The sequence below is a fragment of the Lissotriton helveticus genome, chromosome 11 (assembly GCF_964261635.1).
Source record: "Lissotriton helveticus chromosome 11, aLisHel1.1, whole genome shotgun sequence".
In the NCBI taxonomy this organism is placed as follows: Eukaryota; Metazoa; Chordata; class Amphibia; order Caudata; family Salamandridae; genus Lissotriton; species Lissotriton helveticus.
In genome coordinates this window covers 586,790,757-586,818,518 of record NC_136072.1, presented here as the reverse complement: position 1 = coordinate 586,818,518, position 27,762 = coordinate 586,790,757, and the positions used below count along the sequence as shown (strand labels likewise).

The 27,762-nt window shown below is 43.5% G+C and overlaps 1 protein-coding gene across 1 annotated transcript in view; it reads left to right on the top strand.

Annotated features, from left to right (window-relative positions):
- LOC144790854 (uncharacterized) overlaps positions 1–27,762 on the top strand; it is a 399,375-nt gene that overhangs the window by 184,870 nt on the left and 186,743 nt on the right. Inside the window, exons 15-19 of the mRNA XM_078665519.1 lie at positions 2,713–2,775; positions 3,459–3,521; positions 4,099–4,161; positions 19,835–19,897; positions 20,647–20,697. Of these exons, the coding sequence (XP_078521645.1) occupies positions 2,713–2,775; positions 3,459–3,521; positions 4,099–4,161; positions 19,835–19,897; positions 20,647–20,697 (303 nt within the window). The remainder of the gene's footprint in view (positions 1–2,712; positions 2,776–3,458; positions 3,522–4,098; positions 4,162–19,834; positions 19,898–20,646; positions 20,698–27,762) is intronic.

The window sequence follows — 27,762 nt, the reverse complement described above, 5'->3', positions numbered from 1 at the left end:
ACTCACAAGTGAGGCCGTGCCCTGGGAGATGGGGTCCCCGGGGCACTCACAAGTGAGGCCGTGCCCTGGGAGATGGGGTCCCCGGGGCCAAAATCAGCCCAGGAGTGGGGTAGCACAGCCTCCCTCCCGTTATTATTATTATTATTATTATTATTATTATTATTATTATTAATGTAAAAAAAGAGGCCAGGCCCTGGGGGAAGGGGTTCCTGTGGCCAAAATCGGCCCGAAGAGCCGCTTGGTCCCCCTGCCTTTTAGTTAAAAAAAAATTAAAATTAAAAAGGCAGGGCCCAATGGGATGGAGTCAAAATAAATAAAAATAAAGACTGGCAGGCCGCCGGTAGCCACGACCCCTTTCTTCACCACTCTGCAAACACGCCTGCTGGTGAACTGCTGGTTGGGGAATGAAGACCTCCAGTAAGTCCCACACAGTGGGATTGCTGAGAGGCCTTCAGAGGCCAGGCCCCCTTTTTCCATGACTATGCAAACATACCTCCTAGTGCAATACTTGTTGGGGAATGAAGTCCCCTTGCCGCCTGAGGGTCCTTGTGGGCCAGAAACTACTCCTGTTACCTCCAGTAAATTCCTCACTGCGTGATTACTATCAGCGCCGGACTGGCTACCGGGCAGTTTGGAATGCTGCTGAGCAGGGGGGTGATTTCGTTCATGGAGACCTGCGTGTGCTAAACGAAATTCGTTTTGCATTAATTATTTCGAAGCACACGCAGGTCTCCATGAACGAAGTCAGCCCCCACCGCAGTGAAATCAGCCAGCAGCTCTGCAGCTTTCTAAACTGCCCGGTAGCCAGTCCGGCCCTGATTACTATGAGGTGGTCGGAGGCCATGGCCCCTTTTTCCACCACTCTGTAAGCGTGCCTCCTGGTGCACTGCTAGTTGGGAGATGAAGTCCCCTGGGATTCTGATGGTCCTTGGGGGTCAGAAATCCCTTCTGTTATCTCCAGTAAGTACCAAACAGCGGGATTGCTGAGAGCTGGTCGGAGACATCGCCCCCTTTCTCCACCACTCTGCAAACGTGACTACTAGTAAACAAACCATAGAAAGGTCACAGGGACATTATAGTTAGGAATTATCATTCAAAAACCTTCGAAATTCACTGAAAAAGACAAAGGTTACAGAGAAAGGTTACAGAGAAGTTATAGTTCGGCTCAGATTTCACTCATACAAGACCAGTGAAATTCTGCAGTTATAGTTAGCTGTGCAACCAGGCCTATGGTGTCAGGGTATTCCTACCCGGCCCCCTTCTTTTTGTTTGATAGTTTTTCTTGGAACTCAGCAGAATCAGAGTCCCAATATGGCTGCCAACACTTCCTGGTTGAAGTGTCGGCAGCCAATTAGATCTCATTTTGAGATCTGTTGAATCCATAGAGGATGCCTTAGATATCCTTTTTCTTTAATAACTCTCAACTGAATGCATTTGCACCAAATTACAAAAAATAGATGTTTTGGGACCAAGATCTACCTTTCTTCCAAACTTAGTGAAATTCCGTTTACGGGTTCGAGCTATAGTCGTGTTTAAAATCCCCATGGGAAATTGCATGGGAAAATTATTTTTGGAACCCTCCTTTTTCTCGGCCCCTGCTTGACAAATCACCCCGAAACCTTTGAAGTGATTGGTGTACTATTTCTGTAAATTTCCTGAAGATTCGTCAAATGGCATTAAAGTTATTGGCAAAACAAAAAAAGCTTTGTCTATGGAAACTAGGTCCAAACTATACCTACCTACTGGCGATTGAAAAAAATATATATATATGCTTAAAAAGTAAGCTATTAAAAAATAAAATTAATATAATATAAAATATAGTTTTTAAGAATTGTTACACCCATTTATGTGTGTGTATTTATATATTTAGTATTTAATAGTAGTGGAATGTATTTAATATTCATTATAATAATGTTATATATCATATTATTTAATATGTACTACTTTAAACTCTATATATATTTAAAATAAACTATACTTTTGTATGTTTTTGGACAATATTATTGTCAACTATATTTCCCCCCGATATTTTTGTACTTACCATTATAAGTATTGGATACAATATTGTTATAAACAATATTTTTAACATAATATTTATGTCAACAATATTTTTTCCCATGAAATTGTGTCAGTGATACCTCTGAATAATGATATGTAGGCACCTAGATCATTACTCATTTGTTTGTCTTCCTCCTCTCAGTCCTTACACAATGAGGATGTACACCCACCAATAAATTGAGCATATGGTAGCTGAAAATAAACCACATGAGCCAAATTGTTGGGACACCCAGGTATGGTTGAATACCAACAACACAGATTCAAGGGCTCACAGCAGACAACCCTTGAGCACCAAAGTCATTGAAGAACCCCAACCAACTAAAAATTATAGGAAAATGAAAGTATGTGGCAAAGCCAAGGTAACATTATAACTGTCTTTTATTGAGGACAGCCCAGAACTTGGCCACACTTCTGTTGGAGGGAAAACCTCATTATGTACGACTGTTAGGGGGAAGTCTAAGACTGCTGGTAAGGAACTAAGCCAGTTTTGATTGGACTTCTAGAGCCCTACTGATTGGGGCTTGTTCCTTTCTCTTCCCAGTGCACACCAGGGAGTAAGAAAGTAGTGTTTTGGATGTGTTTTATCAGGGGGATGGCTGTAGACTGGAATATGAGCACTTGTGTAATAACTTGATGTCTGTTTTTTACATCCAGGGAGACGAGGGCATACCAGGCCTAGCTGGACCCCCTGGTGAGCAAGGAGTTCAAGGGGAGCAGGTGAGACTGGATCAGTATTCATCACACCAGGCCCTCGAGCAGAGATAGATACTACATGGGCTTGATGTAGGAGTGGGTGAGAGGAAAGAACGTGAAGGCAAGTGATTGAGAAGTAATGAAGGGAGTATCAAATAATGGAAAGGTAGACTTCAGATGACGTTAAGGGAAGTGGACAGAATTTTGGTAATGAAAGGTATCTAAAAAACATATTACCATTATCAGTATATAGGTTACGGAGGAGTAGTGGTGCACAGACACAGAGGATACAGGAGTGAGAAGACAAGGGGGAAGAGAGTTCAACTGAAATCAAGAATCGGGCAGTACGCAATATGCTAGATGGAAGATTAACACAGGAATAGATTAAGAGGAAAGATGGGTGGGAGAAGAAGTGCCAGGAAGGATGTTGGTGATAGAAATCAGAAGAACCAGAAGGGAAAGAAGGCAGGTGGCACCATATGTGCAGAATGTGAAGAGTACGGGTTCCTGAAGGTTTCACAGTAGAGAAAACATGACATTACCTCTTTGGGACATGAGTGTCAGGATTAGAAATAGAGAAGAGAGAACAGTAAACCAGAAAGCAGGAAGTATCGAATTATAGGGGATGTAGGAAACTTGCTTACTTCTTTTGATGAGAGTAAAATGAGAGTGAAATGTCTGGCTCTCACCCATCCCTTTTTGTTTAGGGAATCCGAGGCCCCAGAGGAATCAGAGGTGCGACTGGCCCCCCTGGAAGTCATGGGGTGCAGGTTTGTGTACATAATATTAAAATGTATTCGAGAGGATATCCCATTTCAATGTTAGCTTCCTCTCAGAAGTTTTCTCAACGTGAACGTGCCCATTGCCCAATTAGTGTCATGTGCATGTTTTCTCCAAGCAGTACCCTCAGTGTGTGTCTCCTCGCACCAGTGGCCTTAGTTTAAGCTCCTCCTTAGCAGTAATTCACTGTGAATATCTTGTTGCCTGTCCAATAGTTTCAGCTTCTTATGAACAATGCTCAGTATGAGCTTCCCTCAGCAGTCCCCTTGGTGTGAGCAACGTCCTGGTAGTGCTTCCTTTAAGACTCCTTGCAAGATACTCAGAATGTGCTTTCTCTAGTGGCGCTTTGTGAGTGGTACTGTGCAACAGAAGTGTGGGTGTTGTGCATCAATCGCCCCTCAGCGCTTTAGGACTGAGGTTGTGTGAATTGCCCATATTTGCATCTTTTAGTGTTACACTTCTCTAGCCTTGCAAGCATCCTCTTAACGCTGCACCAGTATATTTGCTAGGCAATCATTTTTACATCACCTGTATTGTGATTTTTTGTCCCCATTTTCACTCACTTAGGGTCGCCCTGGAAGAGCTGGTTCTGCTGGAGAAGTCGGAGGGCTAGGACCAACGGGCAAAAAAGTAAGTCCAGTCCTGCAAGAGAAAGAATGTCCCTTTCCTCAGCCCGGAACTAGCATAGGTTGGGACTGGCCCCATATGAGGCCTTCCGAACGTGGGACTGACTTATACTGGGACTGGCTTAGGCTGGGGCTGACTTAGACTGGGACTGACTTCGGCTGGGACTGACTTCGGCTGGGTCTGGCTTTGGCTGGGTCTGGCTTAGTGTCAGGAATTCCATGGTCTGTTACGGCAAGGATAATATAAATAGTTCCTAGCAAGCAGTATTTAGTTCCCTTGAAGCTCTACAGGTCCTATCTTCTTGTTATTACTTTAGCTTTCTTCTCATTTAATAGTATGTCATGTTCAAGGTAAGTGCTTTCAGCAGCGGTTTAGCTTGATTTGGGATACTATTACATAAATCTCTCCTTAAAGGTATGTGTTGTATTGAAATAAATGTTTACTTAATGGCGTATGCCTCTATTACCCACTCATACTTACTTAGCAAAAGCATTTAATAGCTTGTATTTTTCCTGCCCAGGGATAAGATTTCTCAGTCTAAAAATATATATTACTTATGTGTGTAAATTTGATTTAAAAGTGAACAGCAAACCGCTCATTAGCAGATTAAATCAATTGTGTAGTACAGCCTCCTGTCTGAGTCATCAACACAATGGGGCCTGTAAAGAAGGGTGTTTTGGGGTACTTGAAGTAGTACTCCTGTGTACACTTTTACGTACCCTTGTATGCCTTTGTGACTTAGCTCCAAATCTCCTCAAATGGGCATACAGTGGAAGCAATCGGGGACTGTTTCTGTATACAGTTAGTACAAGGAGAACAATGGGCTGTGCCTGTTTGTACTTATGAAGAGAGAGTTGAATGTCCAAAAGATTGAGTTGGATGTTTCAGGCGGATTCCGAAAGGAGTGTATGAGTACACCTGAAGTACTACTTCCCATACTCATAAATGCTTTAGTGAATTGACATCATAACATATGTATTTGTAAATTGCACATTCACCCAAGAGTATCTTGGCAGTGAATAACAGATGTTTATTGTTACTCAATAGTATTCATTTTATTGACCTCAGAAGGATGAAAGGTTGAGTGGACCTGCTAGGATTTGAACCTGTGGCCATCAGGTTGAACACAGGCCCCTACAGTGGATGCAGTAGTCCACTAAGCCACCAAACCCAGGTGACAGTCATGATGGCTACACATTTCAGATAGTATACTCACAGGCCTTATTATTTGATCCACTTTCTTTCCAAACAAGTTTAACTTAAGACAAATAAGAATCTGCACTTAAGGTTCTTGGGTTGCTTAAATACAAATTTGACATTGGTATCCTAACATCGTATGGACCTGATGCCTGTGTTTCTGTGTTTGGACTGGCAGTACCTCTTGTGCCTACTGCTTTCCCTGGTCTTTCCCTAAGAGAATGCTTAAGGATTGAACAATTCAGTTGCAGTAGAAAGAGCCTTTATACTGGGTGCTATATTGCGCTCCTGCAACTCCCTGATGTCATCTTCCAGCCTGCCCCAAGACAGACGCAGTCACAATCTTTCAGGTTCCTCCTACATATCTGTTGGGAAAAGGGTAATTGCTCCACAGAATGGGGGTTTGAGAAACAATCCACAAGCACATGGATCATTTGCTGCCTTCCTTACCCTTCCTTTTGAGCACAAGACAAAAAAGGATGGCATTTTCTATTAAAAAAAGAGTGGAGAAACAAAATTCCTGATGGTGACACTAAAAACATCCGCAGATGTCAAGTGACACCTTAGAGATACAGCAAATATATTTTCTAAAGAAAGAGTGAGTTTAGAAACCCCTTACAAGTCTTGTTATTTCCAACAAGTGCAATGAGGATCTCAGAACTGTTGGTCCAAACTACTGCCAGTACAAGGAAGGATTGGATAGAAAGGTGTGCTATATTCTTAAAGGGGCAATCCCTTATTCTTCATATCTCCTGATCTGTGTCTTTTCCCTGCACTTCTGCATGTTTTCAGGTATGTTACTATGATATGCTCAGCAGGGGTGTTCTTTTCTAAGAGAATGTATCATGTTTATTGTTGTAAATAAATCAAGTGGAAAAACATTTGAGATTTGGTAAATTGACCACAGTGCTTTCTATGTCACGGATAGGACTTTTTTGTGCTTTCCATTTATTGGCTAATGGCAATATTTATTATTAACATATATACACACACACATATAGTAGTGAGTGTATTAACCTCATGCTGGGTGGTGTGTGTTGTCATTGCTACCCCGCCGGGTAGTTCCTCGGATTTCCGAGGCTGAAGCGGTTTGGGGACTCGAGTAGGCGCTTTTGTTTGTTTAACAAGCAGGAAATTGGCTGCAACTCGTGAAGTGTTCTGCCATCCCGCATGACCAATTGGTGACATACTCCCCCGGCAAACACCTACCTGGACTCAACATCATGCATTCTGGGTATTGTGGTCCACACACACTTTGTGAACTGACAACAGGTGAGCTGACAACGCTAGGGGGTGGAGCGGGCCCTCTGCCAATTAGAGGGCAGCAAGACATTCATTTGTGATGTTGGAAGCCTCCTGGATACTTGGGCGCTGATGAAGGCTGGCAAATTGCCGAAATGCATTCGCCACAAAAGAAAGTCTTCCCCTATGTGGTCTCTGCTGCTCTCTCGAAAGAAGGAGTTCTGTTAGACACACCCACATATATGTGCGTTTGTAGCATGTGTGACTTTAGATACACATGCTCTGAATACTTCTGCTTGTTGGGCCCAGACATTTGCAACTTATTTCCTTTGAAGAAGTCTTGAGCCACAAGGACTATTGTGACTTCTCCCTTTCTTGGCCCATAATACACCAATACAATGGCTCCCCCTCAGATTGTATTCTTCTACCATCATGTTTGGCCCTTTGAGTGCCAGCTCTGGGACTGTCACATTCCTTGCCTGATTATTTGCGACAGGCCTTTCGACCTTCTGACTCCTAAGACCTAGAGAACAGCACTAAGCCTCCTGCATCCGCCAAGAGAGTTCTGCATGAGTCAGGGACTCCCGTTCATAAACAACACTTGACACCTCAGGTTGCATCTTGGTAAATAAAAGTAGGGAAAAGTATGGAACATGCACCATTTAAATTATGTAAAACCTGCAAAGCCAAGTACCCCTGGTCTGAGCAGCATGGTGTATGTAATCTGTAGCACAACGAGACCCCCTGCCATGCCTGTTGTGCCTTTTGGTGCAACAAGACACTCCATACCATAGGGAGTGGCACTGGGCATATCATAAAATGTAGCAGCCTGCATTGCCCAAGACCACCCAACCTTTCGGGCCCGAAGACCTTCTTGAGGTGGAGAAGGAGCAGGCAGGCCCATTGACCATTCAAGCTGCCCAGGGTGGCAAGAGCCCTCAGTTAACCGCTTTCAAGGCCTCTGATGTTGAACAAAGATTTGTGGAGCACCCTCCCTTAAGCCCTGAGTGTTGAAAACTAAAAGAACTCCCACAATCCCAGTGAAGTTGATGCAATAGGGTCAGTTCCAACCTACTACAAAAAGTGCCTCACGATTGAAGCACAGCACTCTTTAGCGGGAGCCTGGCATCGAGGCTCGAGTCAAGCCTCAAGAGGCACTGATCCTGAGGTCTTGCATTGAGAGCAGGTGTATCTCAGCCTCGACCTTCATGCTTGATGCTGAACAGCCACCGTCTGAGGGCATTGAACCATGGCAAGTGTCAATGGCCCCTTGACCCCAGTGGCTACATTCAGAGCTGAGGTCGTTGCTGAAATCACAGCCCCGGATGACTCTGAAGTTGATGCCAGAGGTATCCTCCACACACAGGCTTTCATCATCTTTCGACAGTCTGAGGTCCGGTACTCGGAGCAGAAGATCATCTTGCAAAGGGAAAGATCTTCACCAAGCCTCTAGAGTCTACATATACAGCCTTCAACTTTCCAAAAATGAGTAGGGTCACTTATGATGAGGAACTTCCCTTCAAGCCTCCCACAACTCCTGCTCCAAAAAAGGATAGAGACAGGGCCACAAGTCCATCACCACTCCCATCTCTTATAGGTACTCTCAACCACCACCTCCACCAGAATCTTGGTCAGATCTCAACAGTCCATACTACTTGCAGGACCCATTTGAAAAGCTCTTAACCTCTGGGGATGGGAACGACCCACGGGACGACTAACAAATCGATCCTCCTGATGATCTGTAAAGCCCTATCCTTCTGAAGCCTCTCCACCAGACAATACCACCACATATCATGTGGTGATAGAAAGAGCCGCTAGGCACCACAACGTAAAATTGCATGTGCTGCAAGACAGATGATTTTTCTGGTAGACATCCTGTCCAAAACGGTGCAACTTTAAGAAAAGGCAGGCAGTAAAGAAGCAAACTCTATCTCGCTGGGTCATCTTCTGCATCAAGATCTGCTATGCTTCTGCCAGGAAAGATCCACTTGAAGAACTCAGGGCGCATTCCACAAGGGCACTACTCTCCACGTTGGCCCTGGCTAGAGGGGTTCAACTTACTTATATCTGTAAGGCACCTGTTTGGTCATCCCATCATACTTTCGCCAAGCACTACTGTTTGAATATGCAAGTGAGAAGGGAAGACCAGTTTGCCTGGTCTGTCCTTCACGATCTTTGGTTTAGTTCTCCAATCCCACCACCAGGTGAAGTATTGCTTGGGACTCTATTCAAAGGTGAAGTATCTGCAGGTAGAAGTATCCATCAGAAGAAAAGTTGCTTACCTTCCGTAATGATCTTCCTGCAGATTCCTCAATGTCCCTCCATTCTCCCCATTATTTAAAACCTTCTATCTTTCCTAATAAGATGACTAGTTAGTATTGTCTGCACCAGGGATCTCCAACCATTTCTGTAGTGAGAGCTACTTCTGATCAGTGAAAATCATTGTGAGTTACTGGAGGCCATCAACTCGCACAATATTAAAATGTTAATAATATGTAGCATTTTGCTGCACTTTAAATTTCTCCCACTAAAACAAATGGCTGTATTTTCCAGTTATAAATATGACACTGTGTCTACAAGCCACTAGGAGCAAATGTCTGCTGTGTGTAAATGCTACACTTTGAAATGTGAAACAATTCATCTGAAGAGTTAACTTTATGTTTATATGGATTCCAAAGAACTCATCATTTAAATTTTCTCCCATTTCAAAGTGTCACACTTACAGACAGCAGGCATTTTGCACCCAGTGGCCTGTAGAATCTGTGCCATATTTATCATAGAAAAAAACAGCCATTTGTTTATATGGGAGGAATTCAAAGTGAAGAAATATGCTTCATAAATTATTAAAACGGCTTAATTGAAAGTGAAGAAGAACATTGACTAAATGTGTTACAGACATATTTTTATCCAATTTGAGTTTCTCCCATTTAGAAAAAGTGACAATATATTTCAATTATAAATATGGCACAATATCTACTGGCCACTGGGGGCAAGACACCTGCTGTTTGTAATGCAGCACTTTGAAATGGGATAAAATTAAAATGAAGAGTCAACTTAATCATTAAGGTAACTCTTCATTTTAATTTTTTTGAATTTAAAAGCATTCAGAAATTTCATTTTGTTCTCACGCTCCAATATTGAGTTGACAAGGACTTTTATTTAAGATGTAAATACCTCAGTGCTTCAGTTCTTCATCGCTGTGTCCTGGGTCATAAATCTACTACAGCACTGCTCATTATCAGGCCCTGCTCTCTTCAGCCTCAAGATAATAATGTAAAATAAACACAGCCCTTACTTAACTTTTAAAGGAAAATCTGTGCTTCCTTAAAAATGAACTCCAGACTGTGAGCTACTCTGAAGGTGTCTGTGAGCTACTGGTAGTTCGCGATCGGCTATTTGGAGACACCGGGTTTGCACCAATGTTTGACTGTCAGTCTTCTGGATAACTAACATCTCAGAAGTCACTGCAAAAAAAAAACCAAAGTTGAACGGACATCAGAGTACCTGTTGTTGGCACTTTATCGCCCTAATTATGTCATCATGACTCCATTACTGACGTTATAATAGATCCTGCACCTTTAACTGGCCCAAAGTGCTATTGTGGAAGTTCCTGGAACAGCCTAGAGACAGGGAATATTCAAAGGTGAGCAATCTGCAAATAGATAAATTAGTATATGACTGGGCTGCTGTTGCTTTAGCGGCTCACTTGATTTTTTTTCAAGTACATTATTCTTTCCCATGTGGAAACCAGTGCTGATAAGTGTAATTCACTTCATTCATTTTGCACAGGTGGACATCCTGGATTGTTCTGCAGTACCAAAGCCACACTGAAAAACCAGAAACACATTTCTGCTTTTAGACTACTGTAGACAATAAGTTAAGCTACCATTAATTCTGAGGGCATAAATAAAATGGACGCTTAATTTGAGGTGCAGTTATCTGATATTGGTTTCATCATCATAATGATAGCCCCAAACCACTCAGTATAGATTTACCACTGTGTAATCAACAATTTCATGAAAGGTAAGCAATCTGAACATTCTAACTCTAATCAGTGACCAGTTTAGCTTCACCTTGCACAACTCTTAACAACTTCTCTGTCCAACAGACAGATTGCGTTTTTAACAAAGCATATGTGTTTTTTCTAAAGCACATAATTAGCTATTTTTTATTTTTAAAGAAAAAGGCAATCTAATATCTCATGTACTATTTTCAATAGACATGTTTTTCAAGCTACCTACTCCTACATAAACATATAATATAAAAAATGCATAATGAGTAACATGCAATGTGTCAACTTGCAGTTCTGCTGGCACTTACGAAGTACTTAGCCATCACCTGCATGGTTTATTATGTAACCAGAACCCCTTGATATATATCTCCTGTGTAGTTATGATTATGTGTTTCATTGAAAAGGCATTTATTGTCTTCTTAGTTACTTTGAAACTTCTACAAATTTGCACAAAACTTTACAATAATGTAATAAAAAGAATACTCTTTTTATCTGATTACGATTCAGTATTACAATTTTCATGCAGATCTGTCAAGTGTGGGTCGAAAACAGAGGCAGATGGTCTAAAACTGTGACATTCCTATAGGATTCTTTGCTCTTCAATACAGGAAAAAAATGATGAATAGATTTAGGAAAGTAGGATCTGCTTTCATGGTCACCTCCACTTTTTGCTGGTGTCATTATGTTTTTCAAACAACAATAATACTCCAACCTTAACGCAAAACTTAGCAATAACCAACCAGTTGTAGCGCGGCACCTGATGACGTGATCAATCAATCACAGCGTTGCTCACAACACAATCAATCAATTGCAGCATGTCTAGTTCAAAGTTTAACCAACCACAACGTGTATCTGCTCGTCTTACACAACAACCAACCAATCACAGCACAACAAGCAGCAATATGATATCTACGTTTGGAACTCTTAAAACAATTAAACAATTAACAATTCTGTTTTGCTTTACCTCAAAAAAAAGGAAAATAGATCTCTTCTAAGAATAATCACACAAACTGTGGAAGCAGGTCCTCGACAAGCAGTAACCTACTCTTGATCAGCACGTTTCCTCCTGTGCACCAAACACCAAACAATCACCAGTCTGGAGTCATGTGAATTCCCAATTAGACCTTTAGTAAATCCCTATCATGGTGTAGATGTGACGCCTCATACCACACACCACAATTTAAGCAGACAAGTTTCAATAAGGAGTTTATATCTCGAGATCCTGAATTTTCAATGAAATCCAGAACCAAACTGTAAACACATATAATAACAAAATTCAACAACACATTTAAATACACAATTGAAACATGACTAATGACAGCAACAACAAAAATGGACATAGAACACAGTTAGGAACCACTGAAAATTCAACTTAACATTAAACAAAAACCGTCACAATCGCAAAAACCCAAACTCCTACTATTCCACAAATCAAAGACGCATAACAAAAGTGCTCCCAACCTGCATACATTTTTTCATGAAACCACAAACTCATAATACAGGCCCCACAAAGCACTTTGCATCATCCAACATTACACTTTCAATGGCAGACTCTGCCTTGGTGCATCCCCCTATTTATATTTACTTCTTCTTAATTCAAGTGCCTGCTTCAGGAACACCTGAACATAGCCATCAATACAAACAGTGCCATTGAAATTCATGAGTACAGACTGAATGAGGGCAATTAAATTCCTGGATTAAATTAGCTATAGCATCAAGATCCAGCTTCAACCTATCCAGATCAAGTCTCAACCCATTCAGATCCAGTCTCAAATCATCCTCTGCTACCAAATCTGAAGCCGCCTTTTCTTTATTTTGTCAAGTTAAAGATCATCTGACTGGCCAGGAGCAGTGTTAAACCCCTAAAGATTCTGTTACTCCTCAACTTGATTTGGTCAACACATTATAATGCAAGCTGTAAAACACCTTAGGCTTTACAATGCAAATAATACAGATATTGAAAATAAACAGTGAAGGTTTGCTAAAGATTAAAATTATTACAGAAGGTAGAATAAATAGTTAAAATCGGTCAATAAGTAATTTAAATCAAGAAATAGCACGAAGCTCATAACAATATGAAGGAACTGAATAAACAGAAGCAGATATAGTTCAGCTCTAAAGAGTTAATCATAGTAATAAATCAGAGGTCAGACCGACTTCGTGCTGCCTCCAAAAAGTGAAGGGAGAATGAGAAAGGGTTTCTTATATAATGCATTTTATAACGGAAGTCAAACATTCAATATAATAGTGGTAGTCACACGGTTATAACCAATCACATTAGGGAGAGAACAATACAGTTTCTGAGCTCACATCTCCACATTATCCCACAGATTAGCACAATGCAGTTCCCATCTCCCTGGTGCCTTTCTGAAACCTAAAGTGTTAATACAAATGACACAACTTTTTTTTTAGGTCTCACCTACGCAGCACGCATGTGCTGCATAGGAGGGCCTTTAACCGTCGCTTTGCTCATTTTCAAACACACAATCGTGGCGGCACCCACCTTGCGGAAGCGAGCAGCGGCGCACCACAAGCACGAGTGCAGTGCTTGAAAATTAGCAGACTGTGCACGCACGCACCACTCCTGGGCTCACCTCCTGCTCCCCCCCCCACCCCCCCCCCCCCCACTGGCGGGCTGTCTATTTTCAGCCAGCGCTTCCCAGGACAGTAATTTATTTTCCAGTTTCGTGCACGTCATTGTCACTCTATTTCCTTGCTTCACCTTGATCAGGGCATTCCAGATTCACTTCCTGTTTGTATGTTCGTCTCTCCTATGGAACATGGCCAAAGTACTGCTATATTTGCAGGCTGAGTGCTCCTTTGCTGCTTGCCTTTCCAGCCACGGCTGCTTCTTTTTTTTTTTCTTTTTGTGTAAGGACTCCATTGGAATGCATACGTTTCCATCCATCTATCCCTGCCCCATCCCCCTCCCACTGCCAGTCTTGGCTTTGACCACTCCCAGCCACAGTCCCTCCATTTTGTGCTCAACTAAAGTACTTTTGTACCCGGGAAATGGGGCCAGTGGTGAAACTGTTACAACAAATTAACAAGCACTGACAAAGCCAATACTGGATTCGTCAAGTTTTTAACCATGCTGTACAGCATGGATTAAAGTTAAAAACAAGCGATGACATGGCCACCGCTCACCACTTCTCTTTTAGAAGTCCACCACGAGGCTTCATCAGGCACTTGTCCTGTTGTCGGGGATTGCAACAACGCGACCTCACATGAACTAGCTGACATCAGCATAGCTCGTTTTCCATGCGCTTTGTCAATGAGTACAACTCTGATTCGTCTGCCTCAGTCGTGGTTTACAAATTTAAGGGACTTCCAGCAATCAAAGCGACCCGGGGTTCACACTAGCAAAGCAGCCCTGGGAGGAAGCTGTGACACGTGGCGCGTTGCTGTGTTACGCAGCACCTAGTTGCAGGATATGCAGGGCTCCGTGCCGCCGGGCCTTGCTGATCACACCGGTTTTTAATCAACTCTCTGCGACCGCTGTTTGATCGCAAGAGAGATGAAAGCCCGTGCTGCGTGCAGGGGGATGTCTGCGGAGTCACACAGAGGTAGGTACGTCAGAGAGGCGAGCGCGGGACACGATGTCCTTGAGCACATCACAAGTGCTGCTGGACCGGGACGATCATCTGCGCGGCCTCTCTTAACTTCCGCACAGTCTTCAAATAGACAACCCAGAAGCTCTACAAATGTGACTGAGGCATGTTATTTTGCAGAGCTGAGCCACAGTAAGACAGATCCGTGGAGGTGCAAGCCTGGCTGTGCACATACAAGATACAGTTAACAGGTGAAAATTCCAATTCAGCAAAAAAAGCCTTTCCTCCTCAGGTGCGATGTGATGTTACACACGCAGCTCAAACGAATTGATCGCCCTTACCAATATCCAAAAACTTTACCTTTCTTGGCTATGGCCAATAGTGCTTCTCCTCTCACAGTTTTCCACTACTCTAGAAAGAGAAGTTTTTTTTTTAAATTTTCTCTGCTGCCAGTGCTTTTGGAAAGTCCACAGGATGGGCATCCCTCTTCAGTTTTATCAGTCAGGTGCAAATCACAGGTTTGTACCCCACCTCAATTCGTGTCAAGCAATTGGGAGGGCAGTGGTGAAACTCAGGGGCTGATGGTACCAGCTGTCCCACCCTGACATTTTTGGGTGTGGGCTGGACAATCTCACTACGCTTATGTTTTCCAACATATTCCTAATAAAAATACATGCATCTATATATACATAAAAGGGCTTTCGATCAGCCCTCTTCGTCCACTGGTCTGCTCAAGTGTCACGCACATTTTGCTTCCCTCATTACCACATATAGCATATAGCAATCAGTCACCCAACATCAGTCACTTGCTTTCTTGCACGGCGAGTGACAGCATTTTGCTTGTGCACTAGTGCACGACTGCCAAAAAGTAGTCACTTCAGTGCCACGGCTGGTTTCATGTCTATTTTAATCCATGTGTTTTTTTTATTTATTTATGAGAATGGTGATTTTTTAGGCCTCACCTGCGACAGCATATGCACTTCATGCACCATGGCTTGCGAGGGGTATCGTTTACAATGCGGAGCTTGGAGCCCTGCATGTGGTCTTGCATGCAGGGTTATTGTTTACAAGAAAGGGTTTGGAACTAATGGTTGGTGATCAGGATGGATATGGATACTGATTTCGAGTCACTGGGCTGACCCTGAGTGGAAACAGGCAAAGAGGGCATTCTATAACTCAAGATCTGGTGTGCTCAGGGGCCAATTGAGGCCTGGATTTCTCCACACCCTGTCAGGAACTAGGGCAGTCCTAACTGTGGCACAGAGACACTTCTTCAGGCATCCAGAGTCAATTCTGGTGTTGATACCATGCCAGATAGCAAATATGTTTTATGGGAAAAGCACAATGTGACAGGAGGGCACCACAGTGAAGTAAGTCATGTCTGGTCGATCTGTTGACTAAAATATCTATTTTAGAAATCGGCATTTGACATCATGGTCACAGTAAGGAACAGTAGATGTTGTAGCACTCGGGATAATGTGCTGCATGGCCAAATATTTATAAGGTCCCAAAGGCGAGACCTATTGGCTATGCCAATGCTTGTTTGTATATAGTCTTTATCGAATTTTCCATAACATACATTTCAAATTCAGCACTATATTTGCACCATTTACAGTTTCTTCAAGGACAACAAACAATACCATAGTAAAGGCGGAAACCCTTTGCCCAACTCACCCCCCCACACCCTCTTCTGCTCCATTCTCATTTTATCCCACCGTAAATATCCTGCTTGGCGCTATCCAGGTACTCACATTCTGAACATGACCAGGACCAGTATACTACTACAACAGCCCCCTCCTATGTCGCTACTTGATGTACAATTACAAGTTCTCTTATCGAATCACCGTGGTCCCGATAGGTGAGACCGTGGGAAAATTAATTCTCAGTGGGATACTGTGCATAAAGAAAAGAACCATCATCATGTACATAGGAAAGTGACATTACATCTTAAAATAAACAATATTTGCAAAGTTGCTTGTGCATGAATAGTCTGTGTGCAGGGCGAGACCGAGACAAAAAGATGATGACATGCAGAACATTTGGCTGTAGGCAGCACCAGTTATTTTAAAATTGAGGCTCACTTTGGCCAAAGTTAGAGTAAGCTCAGTTTTCTCAGCAAAATGTGTTTGTCTCAAACTAAAGCTTAGTTAGAATCAGATTCAGCAGCATAGATGGCAGAACAAGAAAAGAACTCCCCTGACCAGAGCCTGACATAGCCATACCAACAGCAAGGCTGAAAGAGGTAACCCTAAACTAACATGTTTGTAGACTGCCAGACAATTTACTGGTAGCCCCCCACCAAGCTATGCCTTCAAAAAATGTATAGAGTTACATAAAAACAGGATTTGGCAGCCACCTCAGCACAGGCGATGGTCACCGGGAAACACATTTAATCAGCATAAAGTGTCCATTCCTGGACCACCAGCATTTTTCCATGCTGCTACATGCCATATTTACCCGGTGATCAAAGGGATTGTGATACTATTAATGAGTCACCTCTTCATTACACTAGTGCAAACATAACAACTACAGGGGCCCTACATGGGAAGTCCATCTCGTTTGTCAGCACATGCAACTACTCATATCAGAACTTCCAATAGGACGGGTTGATCCTGGATTGACACATGGCTAGATCAGGAACAAATTCACCCACTCAGCTCGGGACCCATCTGTCTACCCAAATTCCTACCCATTTATTGGTCTTCGTAATATTTGTGTCACTTTCACCTGGGTCAGTGAGGGTTTTCATTTTACTCATGGTCAAACAAATATTTCCAAGACTAGACTTCATTCTAATACCTGAGAACGACCTCACAACTTTCAGACAAGCACAGATGTTAGTCCACGGCCTCTCCATCCGCACACCTGTGGAAATCAAACTCGAACAGAAGGGGATGCGGATGAAGGGATGACACTTGGGTGCATGTTGGCTGAGAGGCACATATTTTAAGCCTTTATCACAAACAAATGGGACTGCTGCTTCACTCATAATTGGTATCCTTAGACACATCAGCTACCGTCTGTCATTTTAGTTTTCTAGAGCACTAACCAAAATTTCTATGACAAAAATAACTCCCTCATTTTGTTAAATTCTGAATGAAATGCTTTAGGTTTTACAACTTGGATTTCAAGAAGGCTTCAGATATGCCACACTTTTGTTACAAATACACATTTTAGCACTCCAGTTGTTTACTAGAGCACTGTGGGAAGCTGTATTAGCACCCTGGTGAGTTAACTGACATAATGCTGCTGATGTTGAAAGTACATATTTCAGTTTGCATGTCTGAATGTTTTACTGACATTGAAGACAAGAACCTTTGAGAAGTCATAGGAAATGTGTCCTTGTTTTAGCTTGCTGAAGCACTAGCCGCCATGTCTATGACAAAACAAACCAGCTTTTTTTTTAATTTCTAAAGAAAATGCTTTAGGTTTAGCAGCTTTGATTCCATCAAGATGGTTTCAAGTGGGCCATATGTCACACTGTTGTCATAAATACAGTGTGTTCGTGCTCTAGTTGTTCATTAGAATACTGGGAAGCTGCAGTAGTACAATGAGAAATCAAATGACAGGTTGTTCCTTCTGTTAGAAACACATGTTTCATTCATGATATCAAACTTTGCTCTCACATGGCTTAGGTAAACTGTGTACATTTATACCACAAACATGCTCTCATTTTGGCTGCTGCAGCACCTCCCATAACCTCTATGAGAAAAACAGGGAAAAAACAGTTTTCTCTTAAACAGGTTAAAATCAACCTACAATAAACCACAACTCCTATAATTAGCATGTTACAGCCAAAAAACAGTTTCAAGTCTGTTATAACCCATTGTATGTGCTCCTTTTTTTGTAACCTTCAAAACATCACTCACTACAATGCATTTCAATGGGGACCATGACCCAGAGTCCTGTAATGACTGCCACAACATGTTGTCCATGTTGTGACCAGCCAAATAAGGGGGGGTGGGCATTGTCCATTGGAGTCCCTGTTGGGGTCACCCAGCCCCCTTATCTTGTAATTCATTTTCAGTCCTGCAGTGGCTGCCACAACGAATTGGTTAAACTGGATTGACTAGTCCACTTTGCAGTGACCATTCAGAGCATATCCTGACACGAGCAGTCCAGATATAATTATTTTCCACCCCTTCATGACCACCTAAAGCCCTTCTTTAAATGCAAAATTCACAAAAACAGCTGAATGGATTCATACAAAAAAACAAAACCTTGTAAAGGTAGGAAATCAACGATTTAGCCCCCCCCCCCCTCCTTTTATCTTGGCCCTGCTTGATGAACACCACAAAACTTTACAGAAAGGAGCTGAAGTGGACACATTTGTTTGGGAAAGTTTAATTGCGATTTGCAGGCAACCACCACTGTGTATATATAACAGCCTGATCCGCTAGACTGGACAACACCAAATTTGGCAAAAAAAAGTAGCTTTTGTTCCAGAAAGCATGTTTTTTGTTATTTGGTGTACATCCATTCAGTAGTTTTCGAGATATTAAAGTAAATCCAAATTTGTATATCTAGGGTTACGAAGCCTTCGTGAATAATGATGAACTCGTGGAGAGATCTGCACATCTCTGATTGGTTGGCAACACTTCAACCAAGAAGTGCTGGCAGCATTCTGGAACAAGGCTTCAAACGAGTCCAAAGAAAACACATAAAAAAACAGAAAAGGGGCCAGGGTACGAAGACCATAAACATCTAGCCTTGGTCTTGATGTCCCCCTGGGATCCATACCACGGCAAAAAAGCTTTTTTTAATAATTCACCGAGTATTGCCGTAAAAAAAAAAAAAAGCAAACGTGGCCTCCTGCGCTTGTTTTTAATGAAGCCCCCGGCAGGACCAGGTCCTGGGGGATGCATATTTTTATGTAAATAATTAAAGGGGCACACGTGGCCTCACTCGGGCATTTATTTGGCCCGTGGACCACTACCTCCCCGGGGCTACATATACATATAAGGGGGGGGGGAGCGCAAACCCCCCTAGGCCCTGGGGACCCTCTCTGTTGGAGCACTCTTCAATGCCATTTACTGTCAGGTTTTTCCTGAGGGTGGTAGGTATTGAAAAACAGCTGTATGTCTGCCAGCAGGGGCCTGTGCAGGTAAACGCTGTGGGGCACGGCAGGAAGCTGCAGGAAGTTGTTGACAGACGACTGAATAGGAGTTATTTATTTATGTAATTTGCCCTATTCTGTTGTCTGTCAACATCCTCCTTGCACCGCCCAACCGCGCTCACCTGCACTCTGCAACGGCTGATGTCTGCGCATATAAATTAGGTGGGCAGACATATAGCTAACCCTCCAACGGCCCATACTTCGTTGGGTCGTTGGTGAGGTTTGTGCTCGGTGGAGATGGAGAAGTCTATGCTGTTGTCAAACCATGGTACATCTGCTTTTAAATTGATCGGGCAAACCATAAAGTAATGTTGGCAAGGAGGGAACTCCTTTGCTGTTGTAACGGAATTCCCTCTCCACCAACATATAAACTGGGCCCTCTGTCTGGTTGATTGGTGTTGTAACTCCTGAGTCTCAGAAATCCTTCTGTGGGTGATGTTGATCCTTTGGTGCATCCACTTGCATATGTTAGGTTGATAACTTTGCCTTACCTTTGCAATAGGATGATGTATGCAGTGATGGTAATACTGGACTTGATATTTTTTAACAACCTTACAGGGGGAAAGAGGAGATGTCGGAGAGAAGGGTGATCCAGGACCTGTTGGGCCAGAGGGAGTCACGGTGAGTCCAGTCCTGTCATCACGAGGGCAGAGGGTGAGTTGGAACGAGACAATGAAGGAACCTTTGCGATGGGCAAGGTTTGCGGCATGATATGAGCTTTAGGATAGGTGGGACGGGCTCAGTGACAGAGCTCTCCAATGCTTCATACAAAGAGATTTGCAGACGACAGGGCTTCAAGGGTAGGGCTGCTCGATCATGGGTCTCTGTAATGGATGAGGTTGCCTAATGATGGTGGGGGGGTCCATTATGACAGCAATGCCCACATATTAGCTTTCTAGTGGACCAGGCTGCTCATGTTGGGACTATGACAAGGGCACAGCTGTTCCATAGTGGAAAACTCTCCACTGGGCATGGTTACTCTATTACTGAATCTCTGCAATGGGCCGTGCCGCTCTGTGATTTGCAAAGCTGCTCTCATAAGGGGAGCTCTCTTGTAACATCCTAGTGATGGGCACGGCTGCATCATAAAGGGATATATACAACAGATGGAACTGTTCTGTGAAGGCAGCTGTGAGATAGGCAAGGCTGACTTATGATAAGCACCCTGTGATGAACATGTCTGCTCTGAAGGGAGCTGCATGATGGGCAAAGCTTCTCCGTAAAAACAGTTGTGCTGTGGGCAATGCCATTTCATGATGGGATCTCTGATGGCTAGCCAACTCCATGATTGGCAAGCAGTGCTGCTCAGAATCAATTTAGCTATTTTCGACTTACTACATGTTCTGTAATGACCATATTTCTATTTACAGGGTGAGCCTGGCTGTGACCGCAAGGGATCTGCAGGGACAAAAGGCCGTCAGGTAATCACACCTAGCCCGAATGTTGTAGTTTGAGAGCACTCGTGAGACTTCATCAAAGTGTTTGAGCTACTGTGGTAAGAGCGCGACTGATTTAAAACTGTCTGAGTTTAGAATGTATAAAGTTCCTTTGAGGCCTGCGAGGATTTATGTGTTTATTTATTTATTTAGTACTAAGATTTTGTAATAAAATGTTTGTGCAAACATTATCTCCCCAAATAATAACTTGAAATGAAATATAATATCCACAAACACACTTTTCATAAAGATCAAATGCATAAATGTATTTTATTCGCCATTGAGCTATGGCAATCTGGCACACTTGGGTAGCTGCGCGCCATACAAATGCAAAAAATAAATAAATAAAATAAACACTATTAGTTAGCTCATTGCAGTAGTAGTCATGGATTGCTAGGCTAAAAGAGAATTTCAACCCATTCCACTCAAATAATGCACATTCTTCACATCCATCAACTAAGCATAACATTAAGGGCCCTGATTACAAATTGCACAGTACTGGGGTCCCTGTAAACTTGCATGCAATTTTACCGTTGCTACATGGTAGAATCACCCCAGTACCATGTAATTACATGTTAAATCCCATGACATTAGGAATTACCATGTAGAACTGATTTTTCTAGGCATAAAATAACATGGAATTCACAATTCCATGCAGTTTTCCTGCATACATTTAGCATCAGTTTTAAGCATCTAAGCATTGATTGCAAACTATACATCTACAATGAAGGCAAAGAGGCTTTGTTCATCAAATAGTGTGTATATTCTAATACTATAATTTCAAAAAAGGCATACAACAGAGCTATGAATGCAACGTGAGCTTCTTTAAATTGTTCTATCAAATTTGCCAAATTTTCTGAGTATAAAAGCAAACAGTTTCAAGAATAACTTTCCAGTATTATCTAAAAGAGCTATTGATCTACATGACATCATGTTCATTTTTCATATTTTCAGACTACTCTTCCATGATTTCAGGATCTTCCCATACTTTGTGCACTGCCATACTTTCTTACAGGCGACTTAAGCCATCATTTATTTGTTTTTAAAAGGCACAATTTCATGTGGACCTTTGGGAAAAGCATTTTGTCAGATATCATTTTGTAATGATCAAATAATGTTAATTTGATGTAGGGCCATAATTAAATAATTCCAGCTAAAACATAATTTGCAGACATGATATAAAAATGTATAATTTGTTGTACATCTCTTGAAATATTTTCAGCAGGAAAACCTTTTGGCACACTTTTCAGAGCAAACCGAGATATGCTTGGGACGTGAAAGTTCATAGTCTGCTTTTAAAAAAAACTAATTGTAAACAATGGCCAGGTTTTTAGTACAGCTCTATAGATAGCAACTACACAAGTATGCATCCTGACGGTCCGGCCTCCAGTGAGTCTGACCGTTTACAAATGCAAGACTCAGCTCTTTTCAGTAAGAGGCTATAGACTGTGGATTCTGAAATAAAGAGTTTTTACCCAATTAAACCAAAAGGTCCACTTTGACTGGCTTAAAATCGCAGCTGTTTTCTTAACAGAGCATAATGTCGCACACAACTCTTTAGTCTCCCTCTATTTACCTACTGTGCCATTGGTTTAATCTTTATATTTCATAAAACACAATTTAATTCTTAATAAAATAGTAAATGCCAAGTTCATATTGCTTTCAAATATTTCTTTCATTCGCCGTTAGGCAACCAAAGCCTCTTCAACCTTAAAAAGTGTGCTACAAAATTCAACAGGAGAACTTCAGACTCCATTTTAAGTGAGCTGAGAGCTATTTCAAGGTGAATGCCCACGATCATGGGCGCAAGATAGAGATTTACAGCATTCACATTCTAGTTAATATTAATCATGTGGGTTAGACAAATTCATTATAGGATTCCCATGTAAGATAATAGTTTACTTTACATTTTACCATTTCATGGCGAGCAGACCAAAGCAAACTGTTAATGAACATATTTCCAGGATTTTTATATTATCTTTCTACTTAACTGAGTTCATGTCTCAGACACCATATAGATGAAAGAGTTTGCTTGTCAAATACATTCATTTTAGACTCACTGGTTTTTATAATCAGGATATGTTGGCTGCAATAAGTGTACAACATTCGTCTGATAGTTGTTCCCACAGCATGACTTTGCCTCGCCTCGCATTAGCTTGTTTAGCCCGCCAGCCTTTTCAACGCAAGGAGTGTGGCCTGTCCTGTAGCAAGAGTCATATCCCAGCTGTCATTTGGTATGGTCCTGCGGGCTGAATCGAGTTGCTCCTTGCTAGTGCAAGCACTGTCGGCATCTATTCTTCAGATCAGATAACAAAGAACACAGTCTCCCCCCACAACTCAATCCCCCCCCCCCCCCGGAACCCACCCTCCTCTTGACCCACCTCTCTCCTTGATCCATTTTAACAATATTGTTAGTGCATACCAGTGTGTTGACTGGCTTCTGGCTTGTGATAGGTGGAAAACCACAAACGGTAGATTAAAGCAAGGCAAGGTCATCTAAATATAAAGAAAACAAGAGGGGTATGTATACGCACCCGCACTTTGAACCGTATTCAGTGGCAATTTCTCCAGATAAAGACCCACCCAATTCCTAAAGGACTCATTATCAGTTTTCAGAGTCTAAGAGCTAAATGAAGTCCAGGAAAACAGATGAAATGTCTCTATTGGCAAGCTTATGCAAGAGAACCACACAATCAACAGTTTTAGATGCTGTCCCGATATCGCAAAGCAGGTCTATGAAGTTCACCTCCTTGTGGCCTTCCATGCAAAAGCATGGTGAAACTTGTCAAACGCTGTTGGAGGCCACCATGCTCATTGAGTAGTTAATTACTGTTGGTGGCCCAGGATGCAAAGGCCTGGAGTAGAATCCATGAAATCAGCCTATCAGCACAGTCCACAAGGTAGTGAATACTTACGACGAGTCTCACTGCTAATCACTGACTGTAAACCTCACGGAGTCGCTGCTGTGAGACTGTGTATTAGGCTCCTGATGTGTCAGAGAGGCAGTGTAGAAGGTTTGAAAAACATCAATGGCAGCTGGGCTCCACATAATGTCTAGCATCAGGGCTGTCTCCAATAATGAATATTCTGTTTTCCATTGGCACTGATGTTGAGAGTTCCCTTCTGGACCCTAACATGCACAGATTAGCCAAATTATGCCTAGACATAAAAATTAATTGCAGGCTCTTGCTGTATTAGCAGGGAAGTCCAGACACAAGATACTGGGCATCATGCACTATTAACAAAAACAGCATTAGAGGGAGGCAGTCTTTTGCCTCCAGACTGAAGTAGGTGCAGTATCAATCCACTTACCATTTGCCAGGGTTGGTACAAATACTCCCCTGGCACTCTTCAGATGTTTGACATCATCACAATGGCAGACCTACAGAAAAAGAGGGCTGAGACTCTGCTTCTTTCTTTAAAACATCCTGTGAAGTGCAGACAGTTCCTTATTCACAGTGCTCTATATAGCATCCATACTCCATGTTAACCTCAAGTAAAATAGGTAGCCCCTGGCAATGAATGGCTGCTTGGACCCAGTAGAAACACTGTAGGGAAAATCTGTAACCTGTATTATTGTATTGCAGTTGCATGTATATATTGCTTCAGGTCCCTGACGTGGTAGTGAAATGCATGTGTGGAGCATCCCAAACGCCATGGGCCTTTTTGGATGGAGGAGTGTGGGTCTTTGATGTGACTTATATGAAAGAATGTTTCAGTTTTGTATGTAGGGACAAGTTATGCTGTCATGGTGCTAGTGTATGGATGGAGACAAAAGTGTGTAGATAAAGATTGGCATACATGGAATATATTTTAGTGTTATTCAGTCATGTATTGGAAATGCTTCTCATATGTTGTGGCTGCAAAAGGCTGCTAGGTATTGTAACGCTGCTGCGCGCTTCGCGCGTTATTTGCTGCTCTGTAACTTTTAAAACTACCTGTTTTTTATTTCTGTTAATTTTAGTTATTTCTCCCTGATTTTAAACTAGGGAATCTTTCATCCCTCACACGCACTATAATCGGGACTCACCGCCTTCTAGAGCGGGTCCGGTTCCTGGGGTGGGTGCTGATTTCAGGCGCCATCTTGGAGTGGTGTGGCTTGATTGGAGGGCATCACCTGCGAGCGGTTTAGCGCGCCTGTCTCACAGAGGGACGCCTACTTAAGGGGAGCAGCCCTGGGGACAGCCTGACTAGGTATTGTAACGCTGCTGTGCGCTTCGCGCGTTATTTGCTGCTCTGTAACTTTTAAAACTACCTGTTTTTTATTTCTGTTAATTTTAGTTATTTCTCCCTGATTTTAAACTAGGGAATCTTTCATCCCTCACACGCACTATAATCGGGACTCACCGCCTTCTAGAGCGGGTCCGGTTCCTGGGGTGGGTGCTGATTTCAGGCGCCATCTTGGAGTGGTGTGGCTTGATTGGAGGGCATCACCTGCGAGCGGTTTAGCGCGCCTGTCTCACAGAGGGACGCCTACTTAAAGCTCCCATCTAAGCGCAGCGGGATCGCGCAGCGGGCGCGCCTTCGCTGCGCCTGAGTCGTGCCAGAGTCCTGCCCGTCTGCGCCCGTCCGCGTTAGGACGCGTTGGGCCGGCCAGGACTCTGGTTTTATTTCGGCCTGGTGGTGGATGCGATGATCCGTTACTCTAGGGACGCTCTTGTGTCTATTAGACATCATCTCCCGGTCTGCGATGAGGCGTTGGTGAGGCCGTTGTGTGGCCCGCACAAGTGTGCCTGTGGTGGGTGGTCGTTGGGGGCCCCCACCCCCTCACGTTGTATGGGTAAGGACTTTCTATCTGGAAGTAGACGTTCCTTGCGTGACCTTAGTATCTGGAATCTGAATGTCAGGTCGTTGGTGAAGCATTATCAAGATATCTATGATCTTGTTGAGAACAGGTCTCCTGATATCTTCTGCTTGACTGAGACCTGGCTGCAGGAGACTGATACGGCCATTCTCAATCTGGCCTTCCCCTCCGAGTACTCGGTCTACACGCTTAATCGCGCTACTAGAGGTGGGGGAATAGCGCTGGCTGTAAGATCTTGCTATCCTTGTGACTGGAGAGGGCTAAAAATCGCTGGCTGTGAAAGTGCCTCATTTAAGATTTCCATCACCCCTCACTTTTCCCTCTCGGGCATGGTGATCTACCGCGCCCCAGGCAGCGACGTGGCATTTAGGGAGGCCCTCCCAGATGCTATCAGCACGTTGGCTGTAGGGTGTGCCAACTTTTCTATCCTTGGGGATTTGAATCTCCATTTTGACAATTTGTCAGCGCCCGCCGTGAGCAGCACTCTGGCCGATCTCGAGGCATTTCAACTGTCGCAATTGGTCTCGTGTCCCACACACGCAGGGGGCCACATTTTGGACCCTTTTTTTACCAATCTTACAGAGGTGAGGGTCGCACCTCCTTCTCCTTTGGCCTGGACGGATCATTTTTTAGTGTCGATCCAGTGCCCACTGTACGAATGTCCTCAAAAACCTATGATCCGAGTTGTGCCCAGACGCCACTGGAATAAACTAAAACTCGAGGAGTTTCATCACATATTGTCTTTGGACCCTTTGGGCCCATTAGACACTGTGGAAATGAGCTATGACCGGTTCTGCGAATGGGTCACTCGAGCCCTTGACTCCCTCATTCCGGTGACTCTGAGCAAACACGGATCCAGGGACCCCAGTCCTTGGTATGATGGATCTCTACGTGTGCTGAAGAGTACGTGTCGACGTGCTGAGAGAGAATGGCGTAAAACATATGACACCAGCAAAAAAACCCTCTACTTGGCCACTATTAAATCTTACCATCGTGCTGTTTGTAGAGCCCGTGCGGCATTCTATGCTCTTGAATTCCGTAATAGTATTAATCCATCTAAAACTATTTTCAAGGCTCTCAAAGAACTGGTGGCCAAAAAGCCCTCTGTGAATACAATGTGTTCCACTTCACATTGCGAAACTTTGGTGGCCTTTTTTCTTGGAAAGATCCAAACCATCTATCAAGCCTTTCCCACGGCCATGCCCCTTGGCGGAGGGCTTGTTTGCCCCCTGGTGCAGGATGCTTTACCCTCCTTTCCCTGCCTTTCACCTGAAAGCTTCAAGAAACTGTCTCAGCAAGTTAAATCTGGGTCTCCGGCAGACCCTCTAAGATCGACCTTGTTTAGAGACCCGGCATTTTTCGATCTTCTGCCAATTTGTTCCTTGATTAACATCTCGCTTGCATCAGGTGTGGTTCCCGCCAAGTGGAAACAGGCAGTGGTTAAGCCCATTTTGAAGAAGCCGTCATTGGACTCTGGAAAACCCGAGAACTATCGTCCAATTTCGCTTCTTATGTGGCCGGCCAAAGTAGCGGAGGCGCATGTGAACACCGTTCTTTCCGACCATCTCACACGGGCCAACATTCTTGACGTCACGCAGAACGGTTTCCGTGCTGGGCACAGCACGGAAACGGCCCTCCTCTTTATGGTAGAACATCTGTGCACTGTGCTAGATTCGGGTCAAATGGCGGCGCTTGTTTTGTTAGATCTCAGCGCCGCCTTTGACACCGTCTCGCACAAGATCCTCCTGCAGCGCCTGGAGGAAGCTGGCGTCGTTGGCCCTGCGCTTCAGTGGTTCCGCTCTTTCCTTGCTGACCGATCCTTTTGCGTGGCCGTTCCGCCCCATCAGTCAAAATTCTATCCTCTGGATCTGGGGGTTCCTCAGGGATCCTCGCTGAGTCCCACGTTGTTCAATCTTTACGTGAGGCCGCTGGCTGAGGTTGTCAAGCAGTGGGGTAAGACCATGGTGTCATACGCCGATGACACCCAGCTTGCGGTTACACTCAGCGGGGATTCTCGGGTGGACGCCCCCAGATTCCAGAACGGACTTAGGGCGGTTGCCAGCTGGATGAATTCCAACTGTCTCCAGTTGAACGCAAAAAAACGGAGATCATGATCATCGGCAAGCAAGCAGAACTCTGGGGTGATATGTGGTGGCCCCCAGAGCTTGGTCCCACCCCGACTCCGGTTTCGGAGATAAAAAATCTCGGGGTGTGGTTAGACCCGACCCTTAGTTTTGTCTGCCACA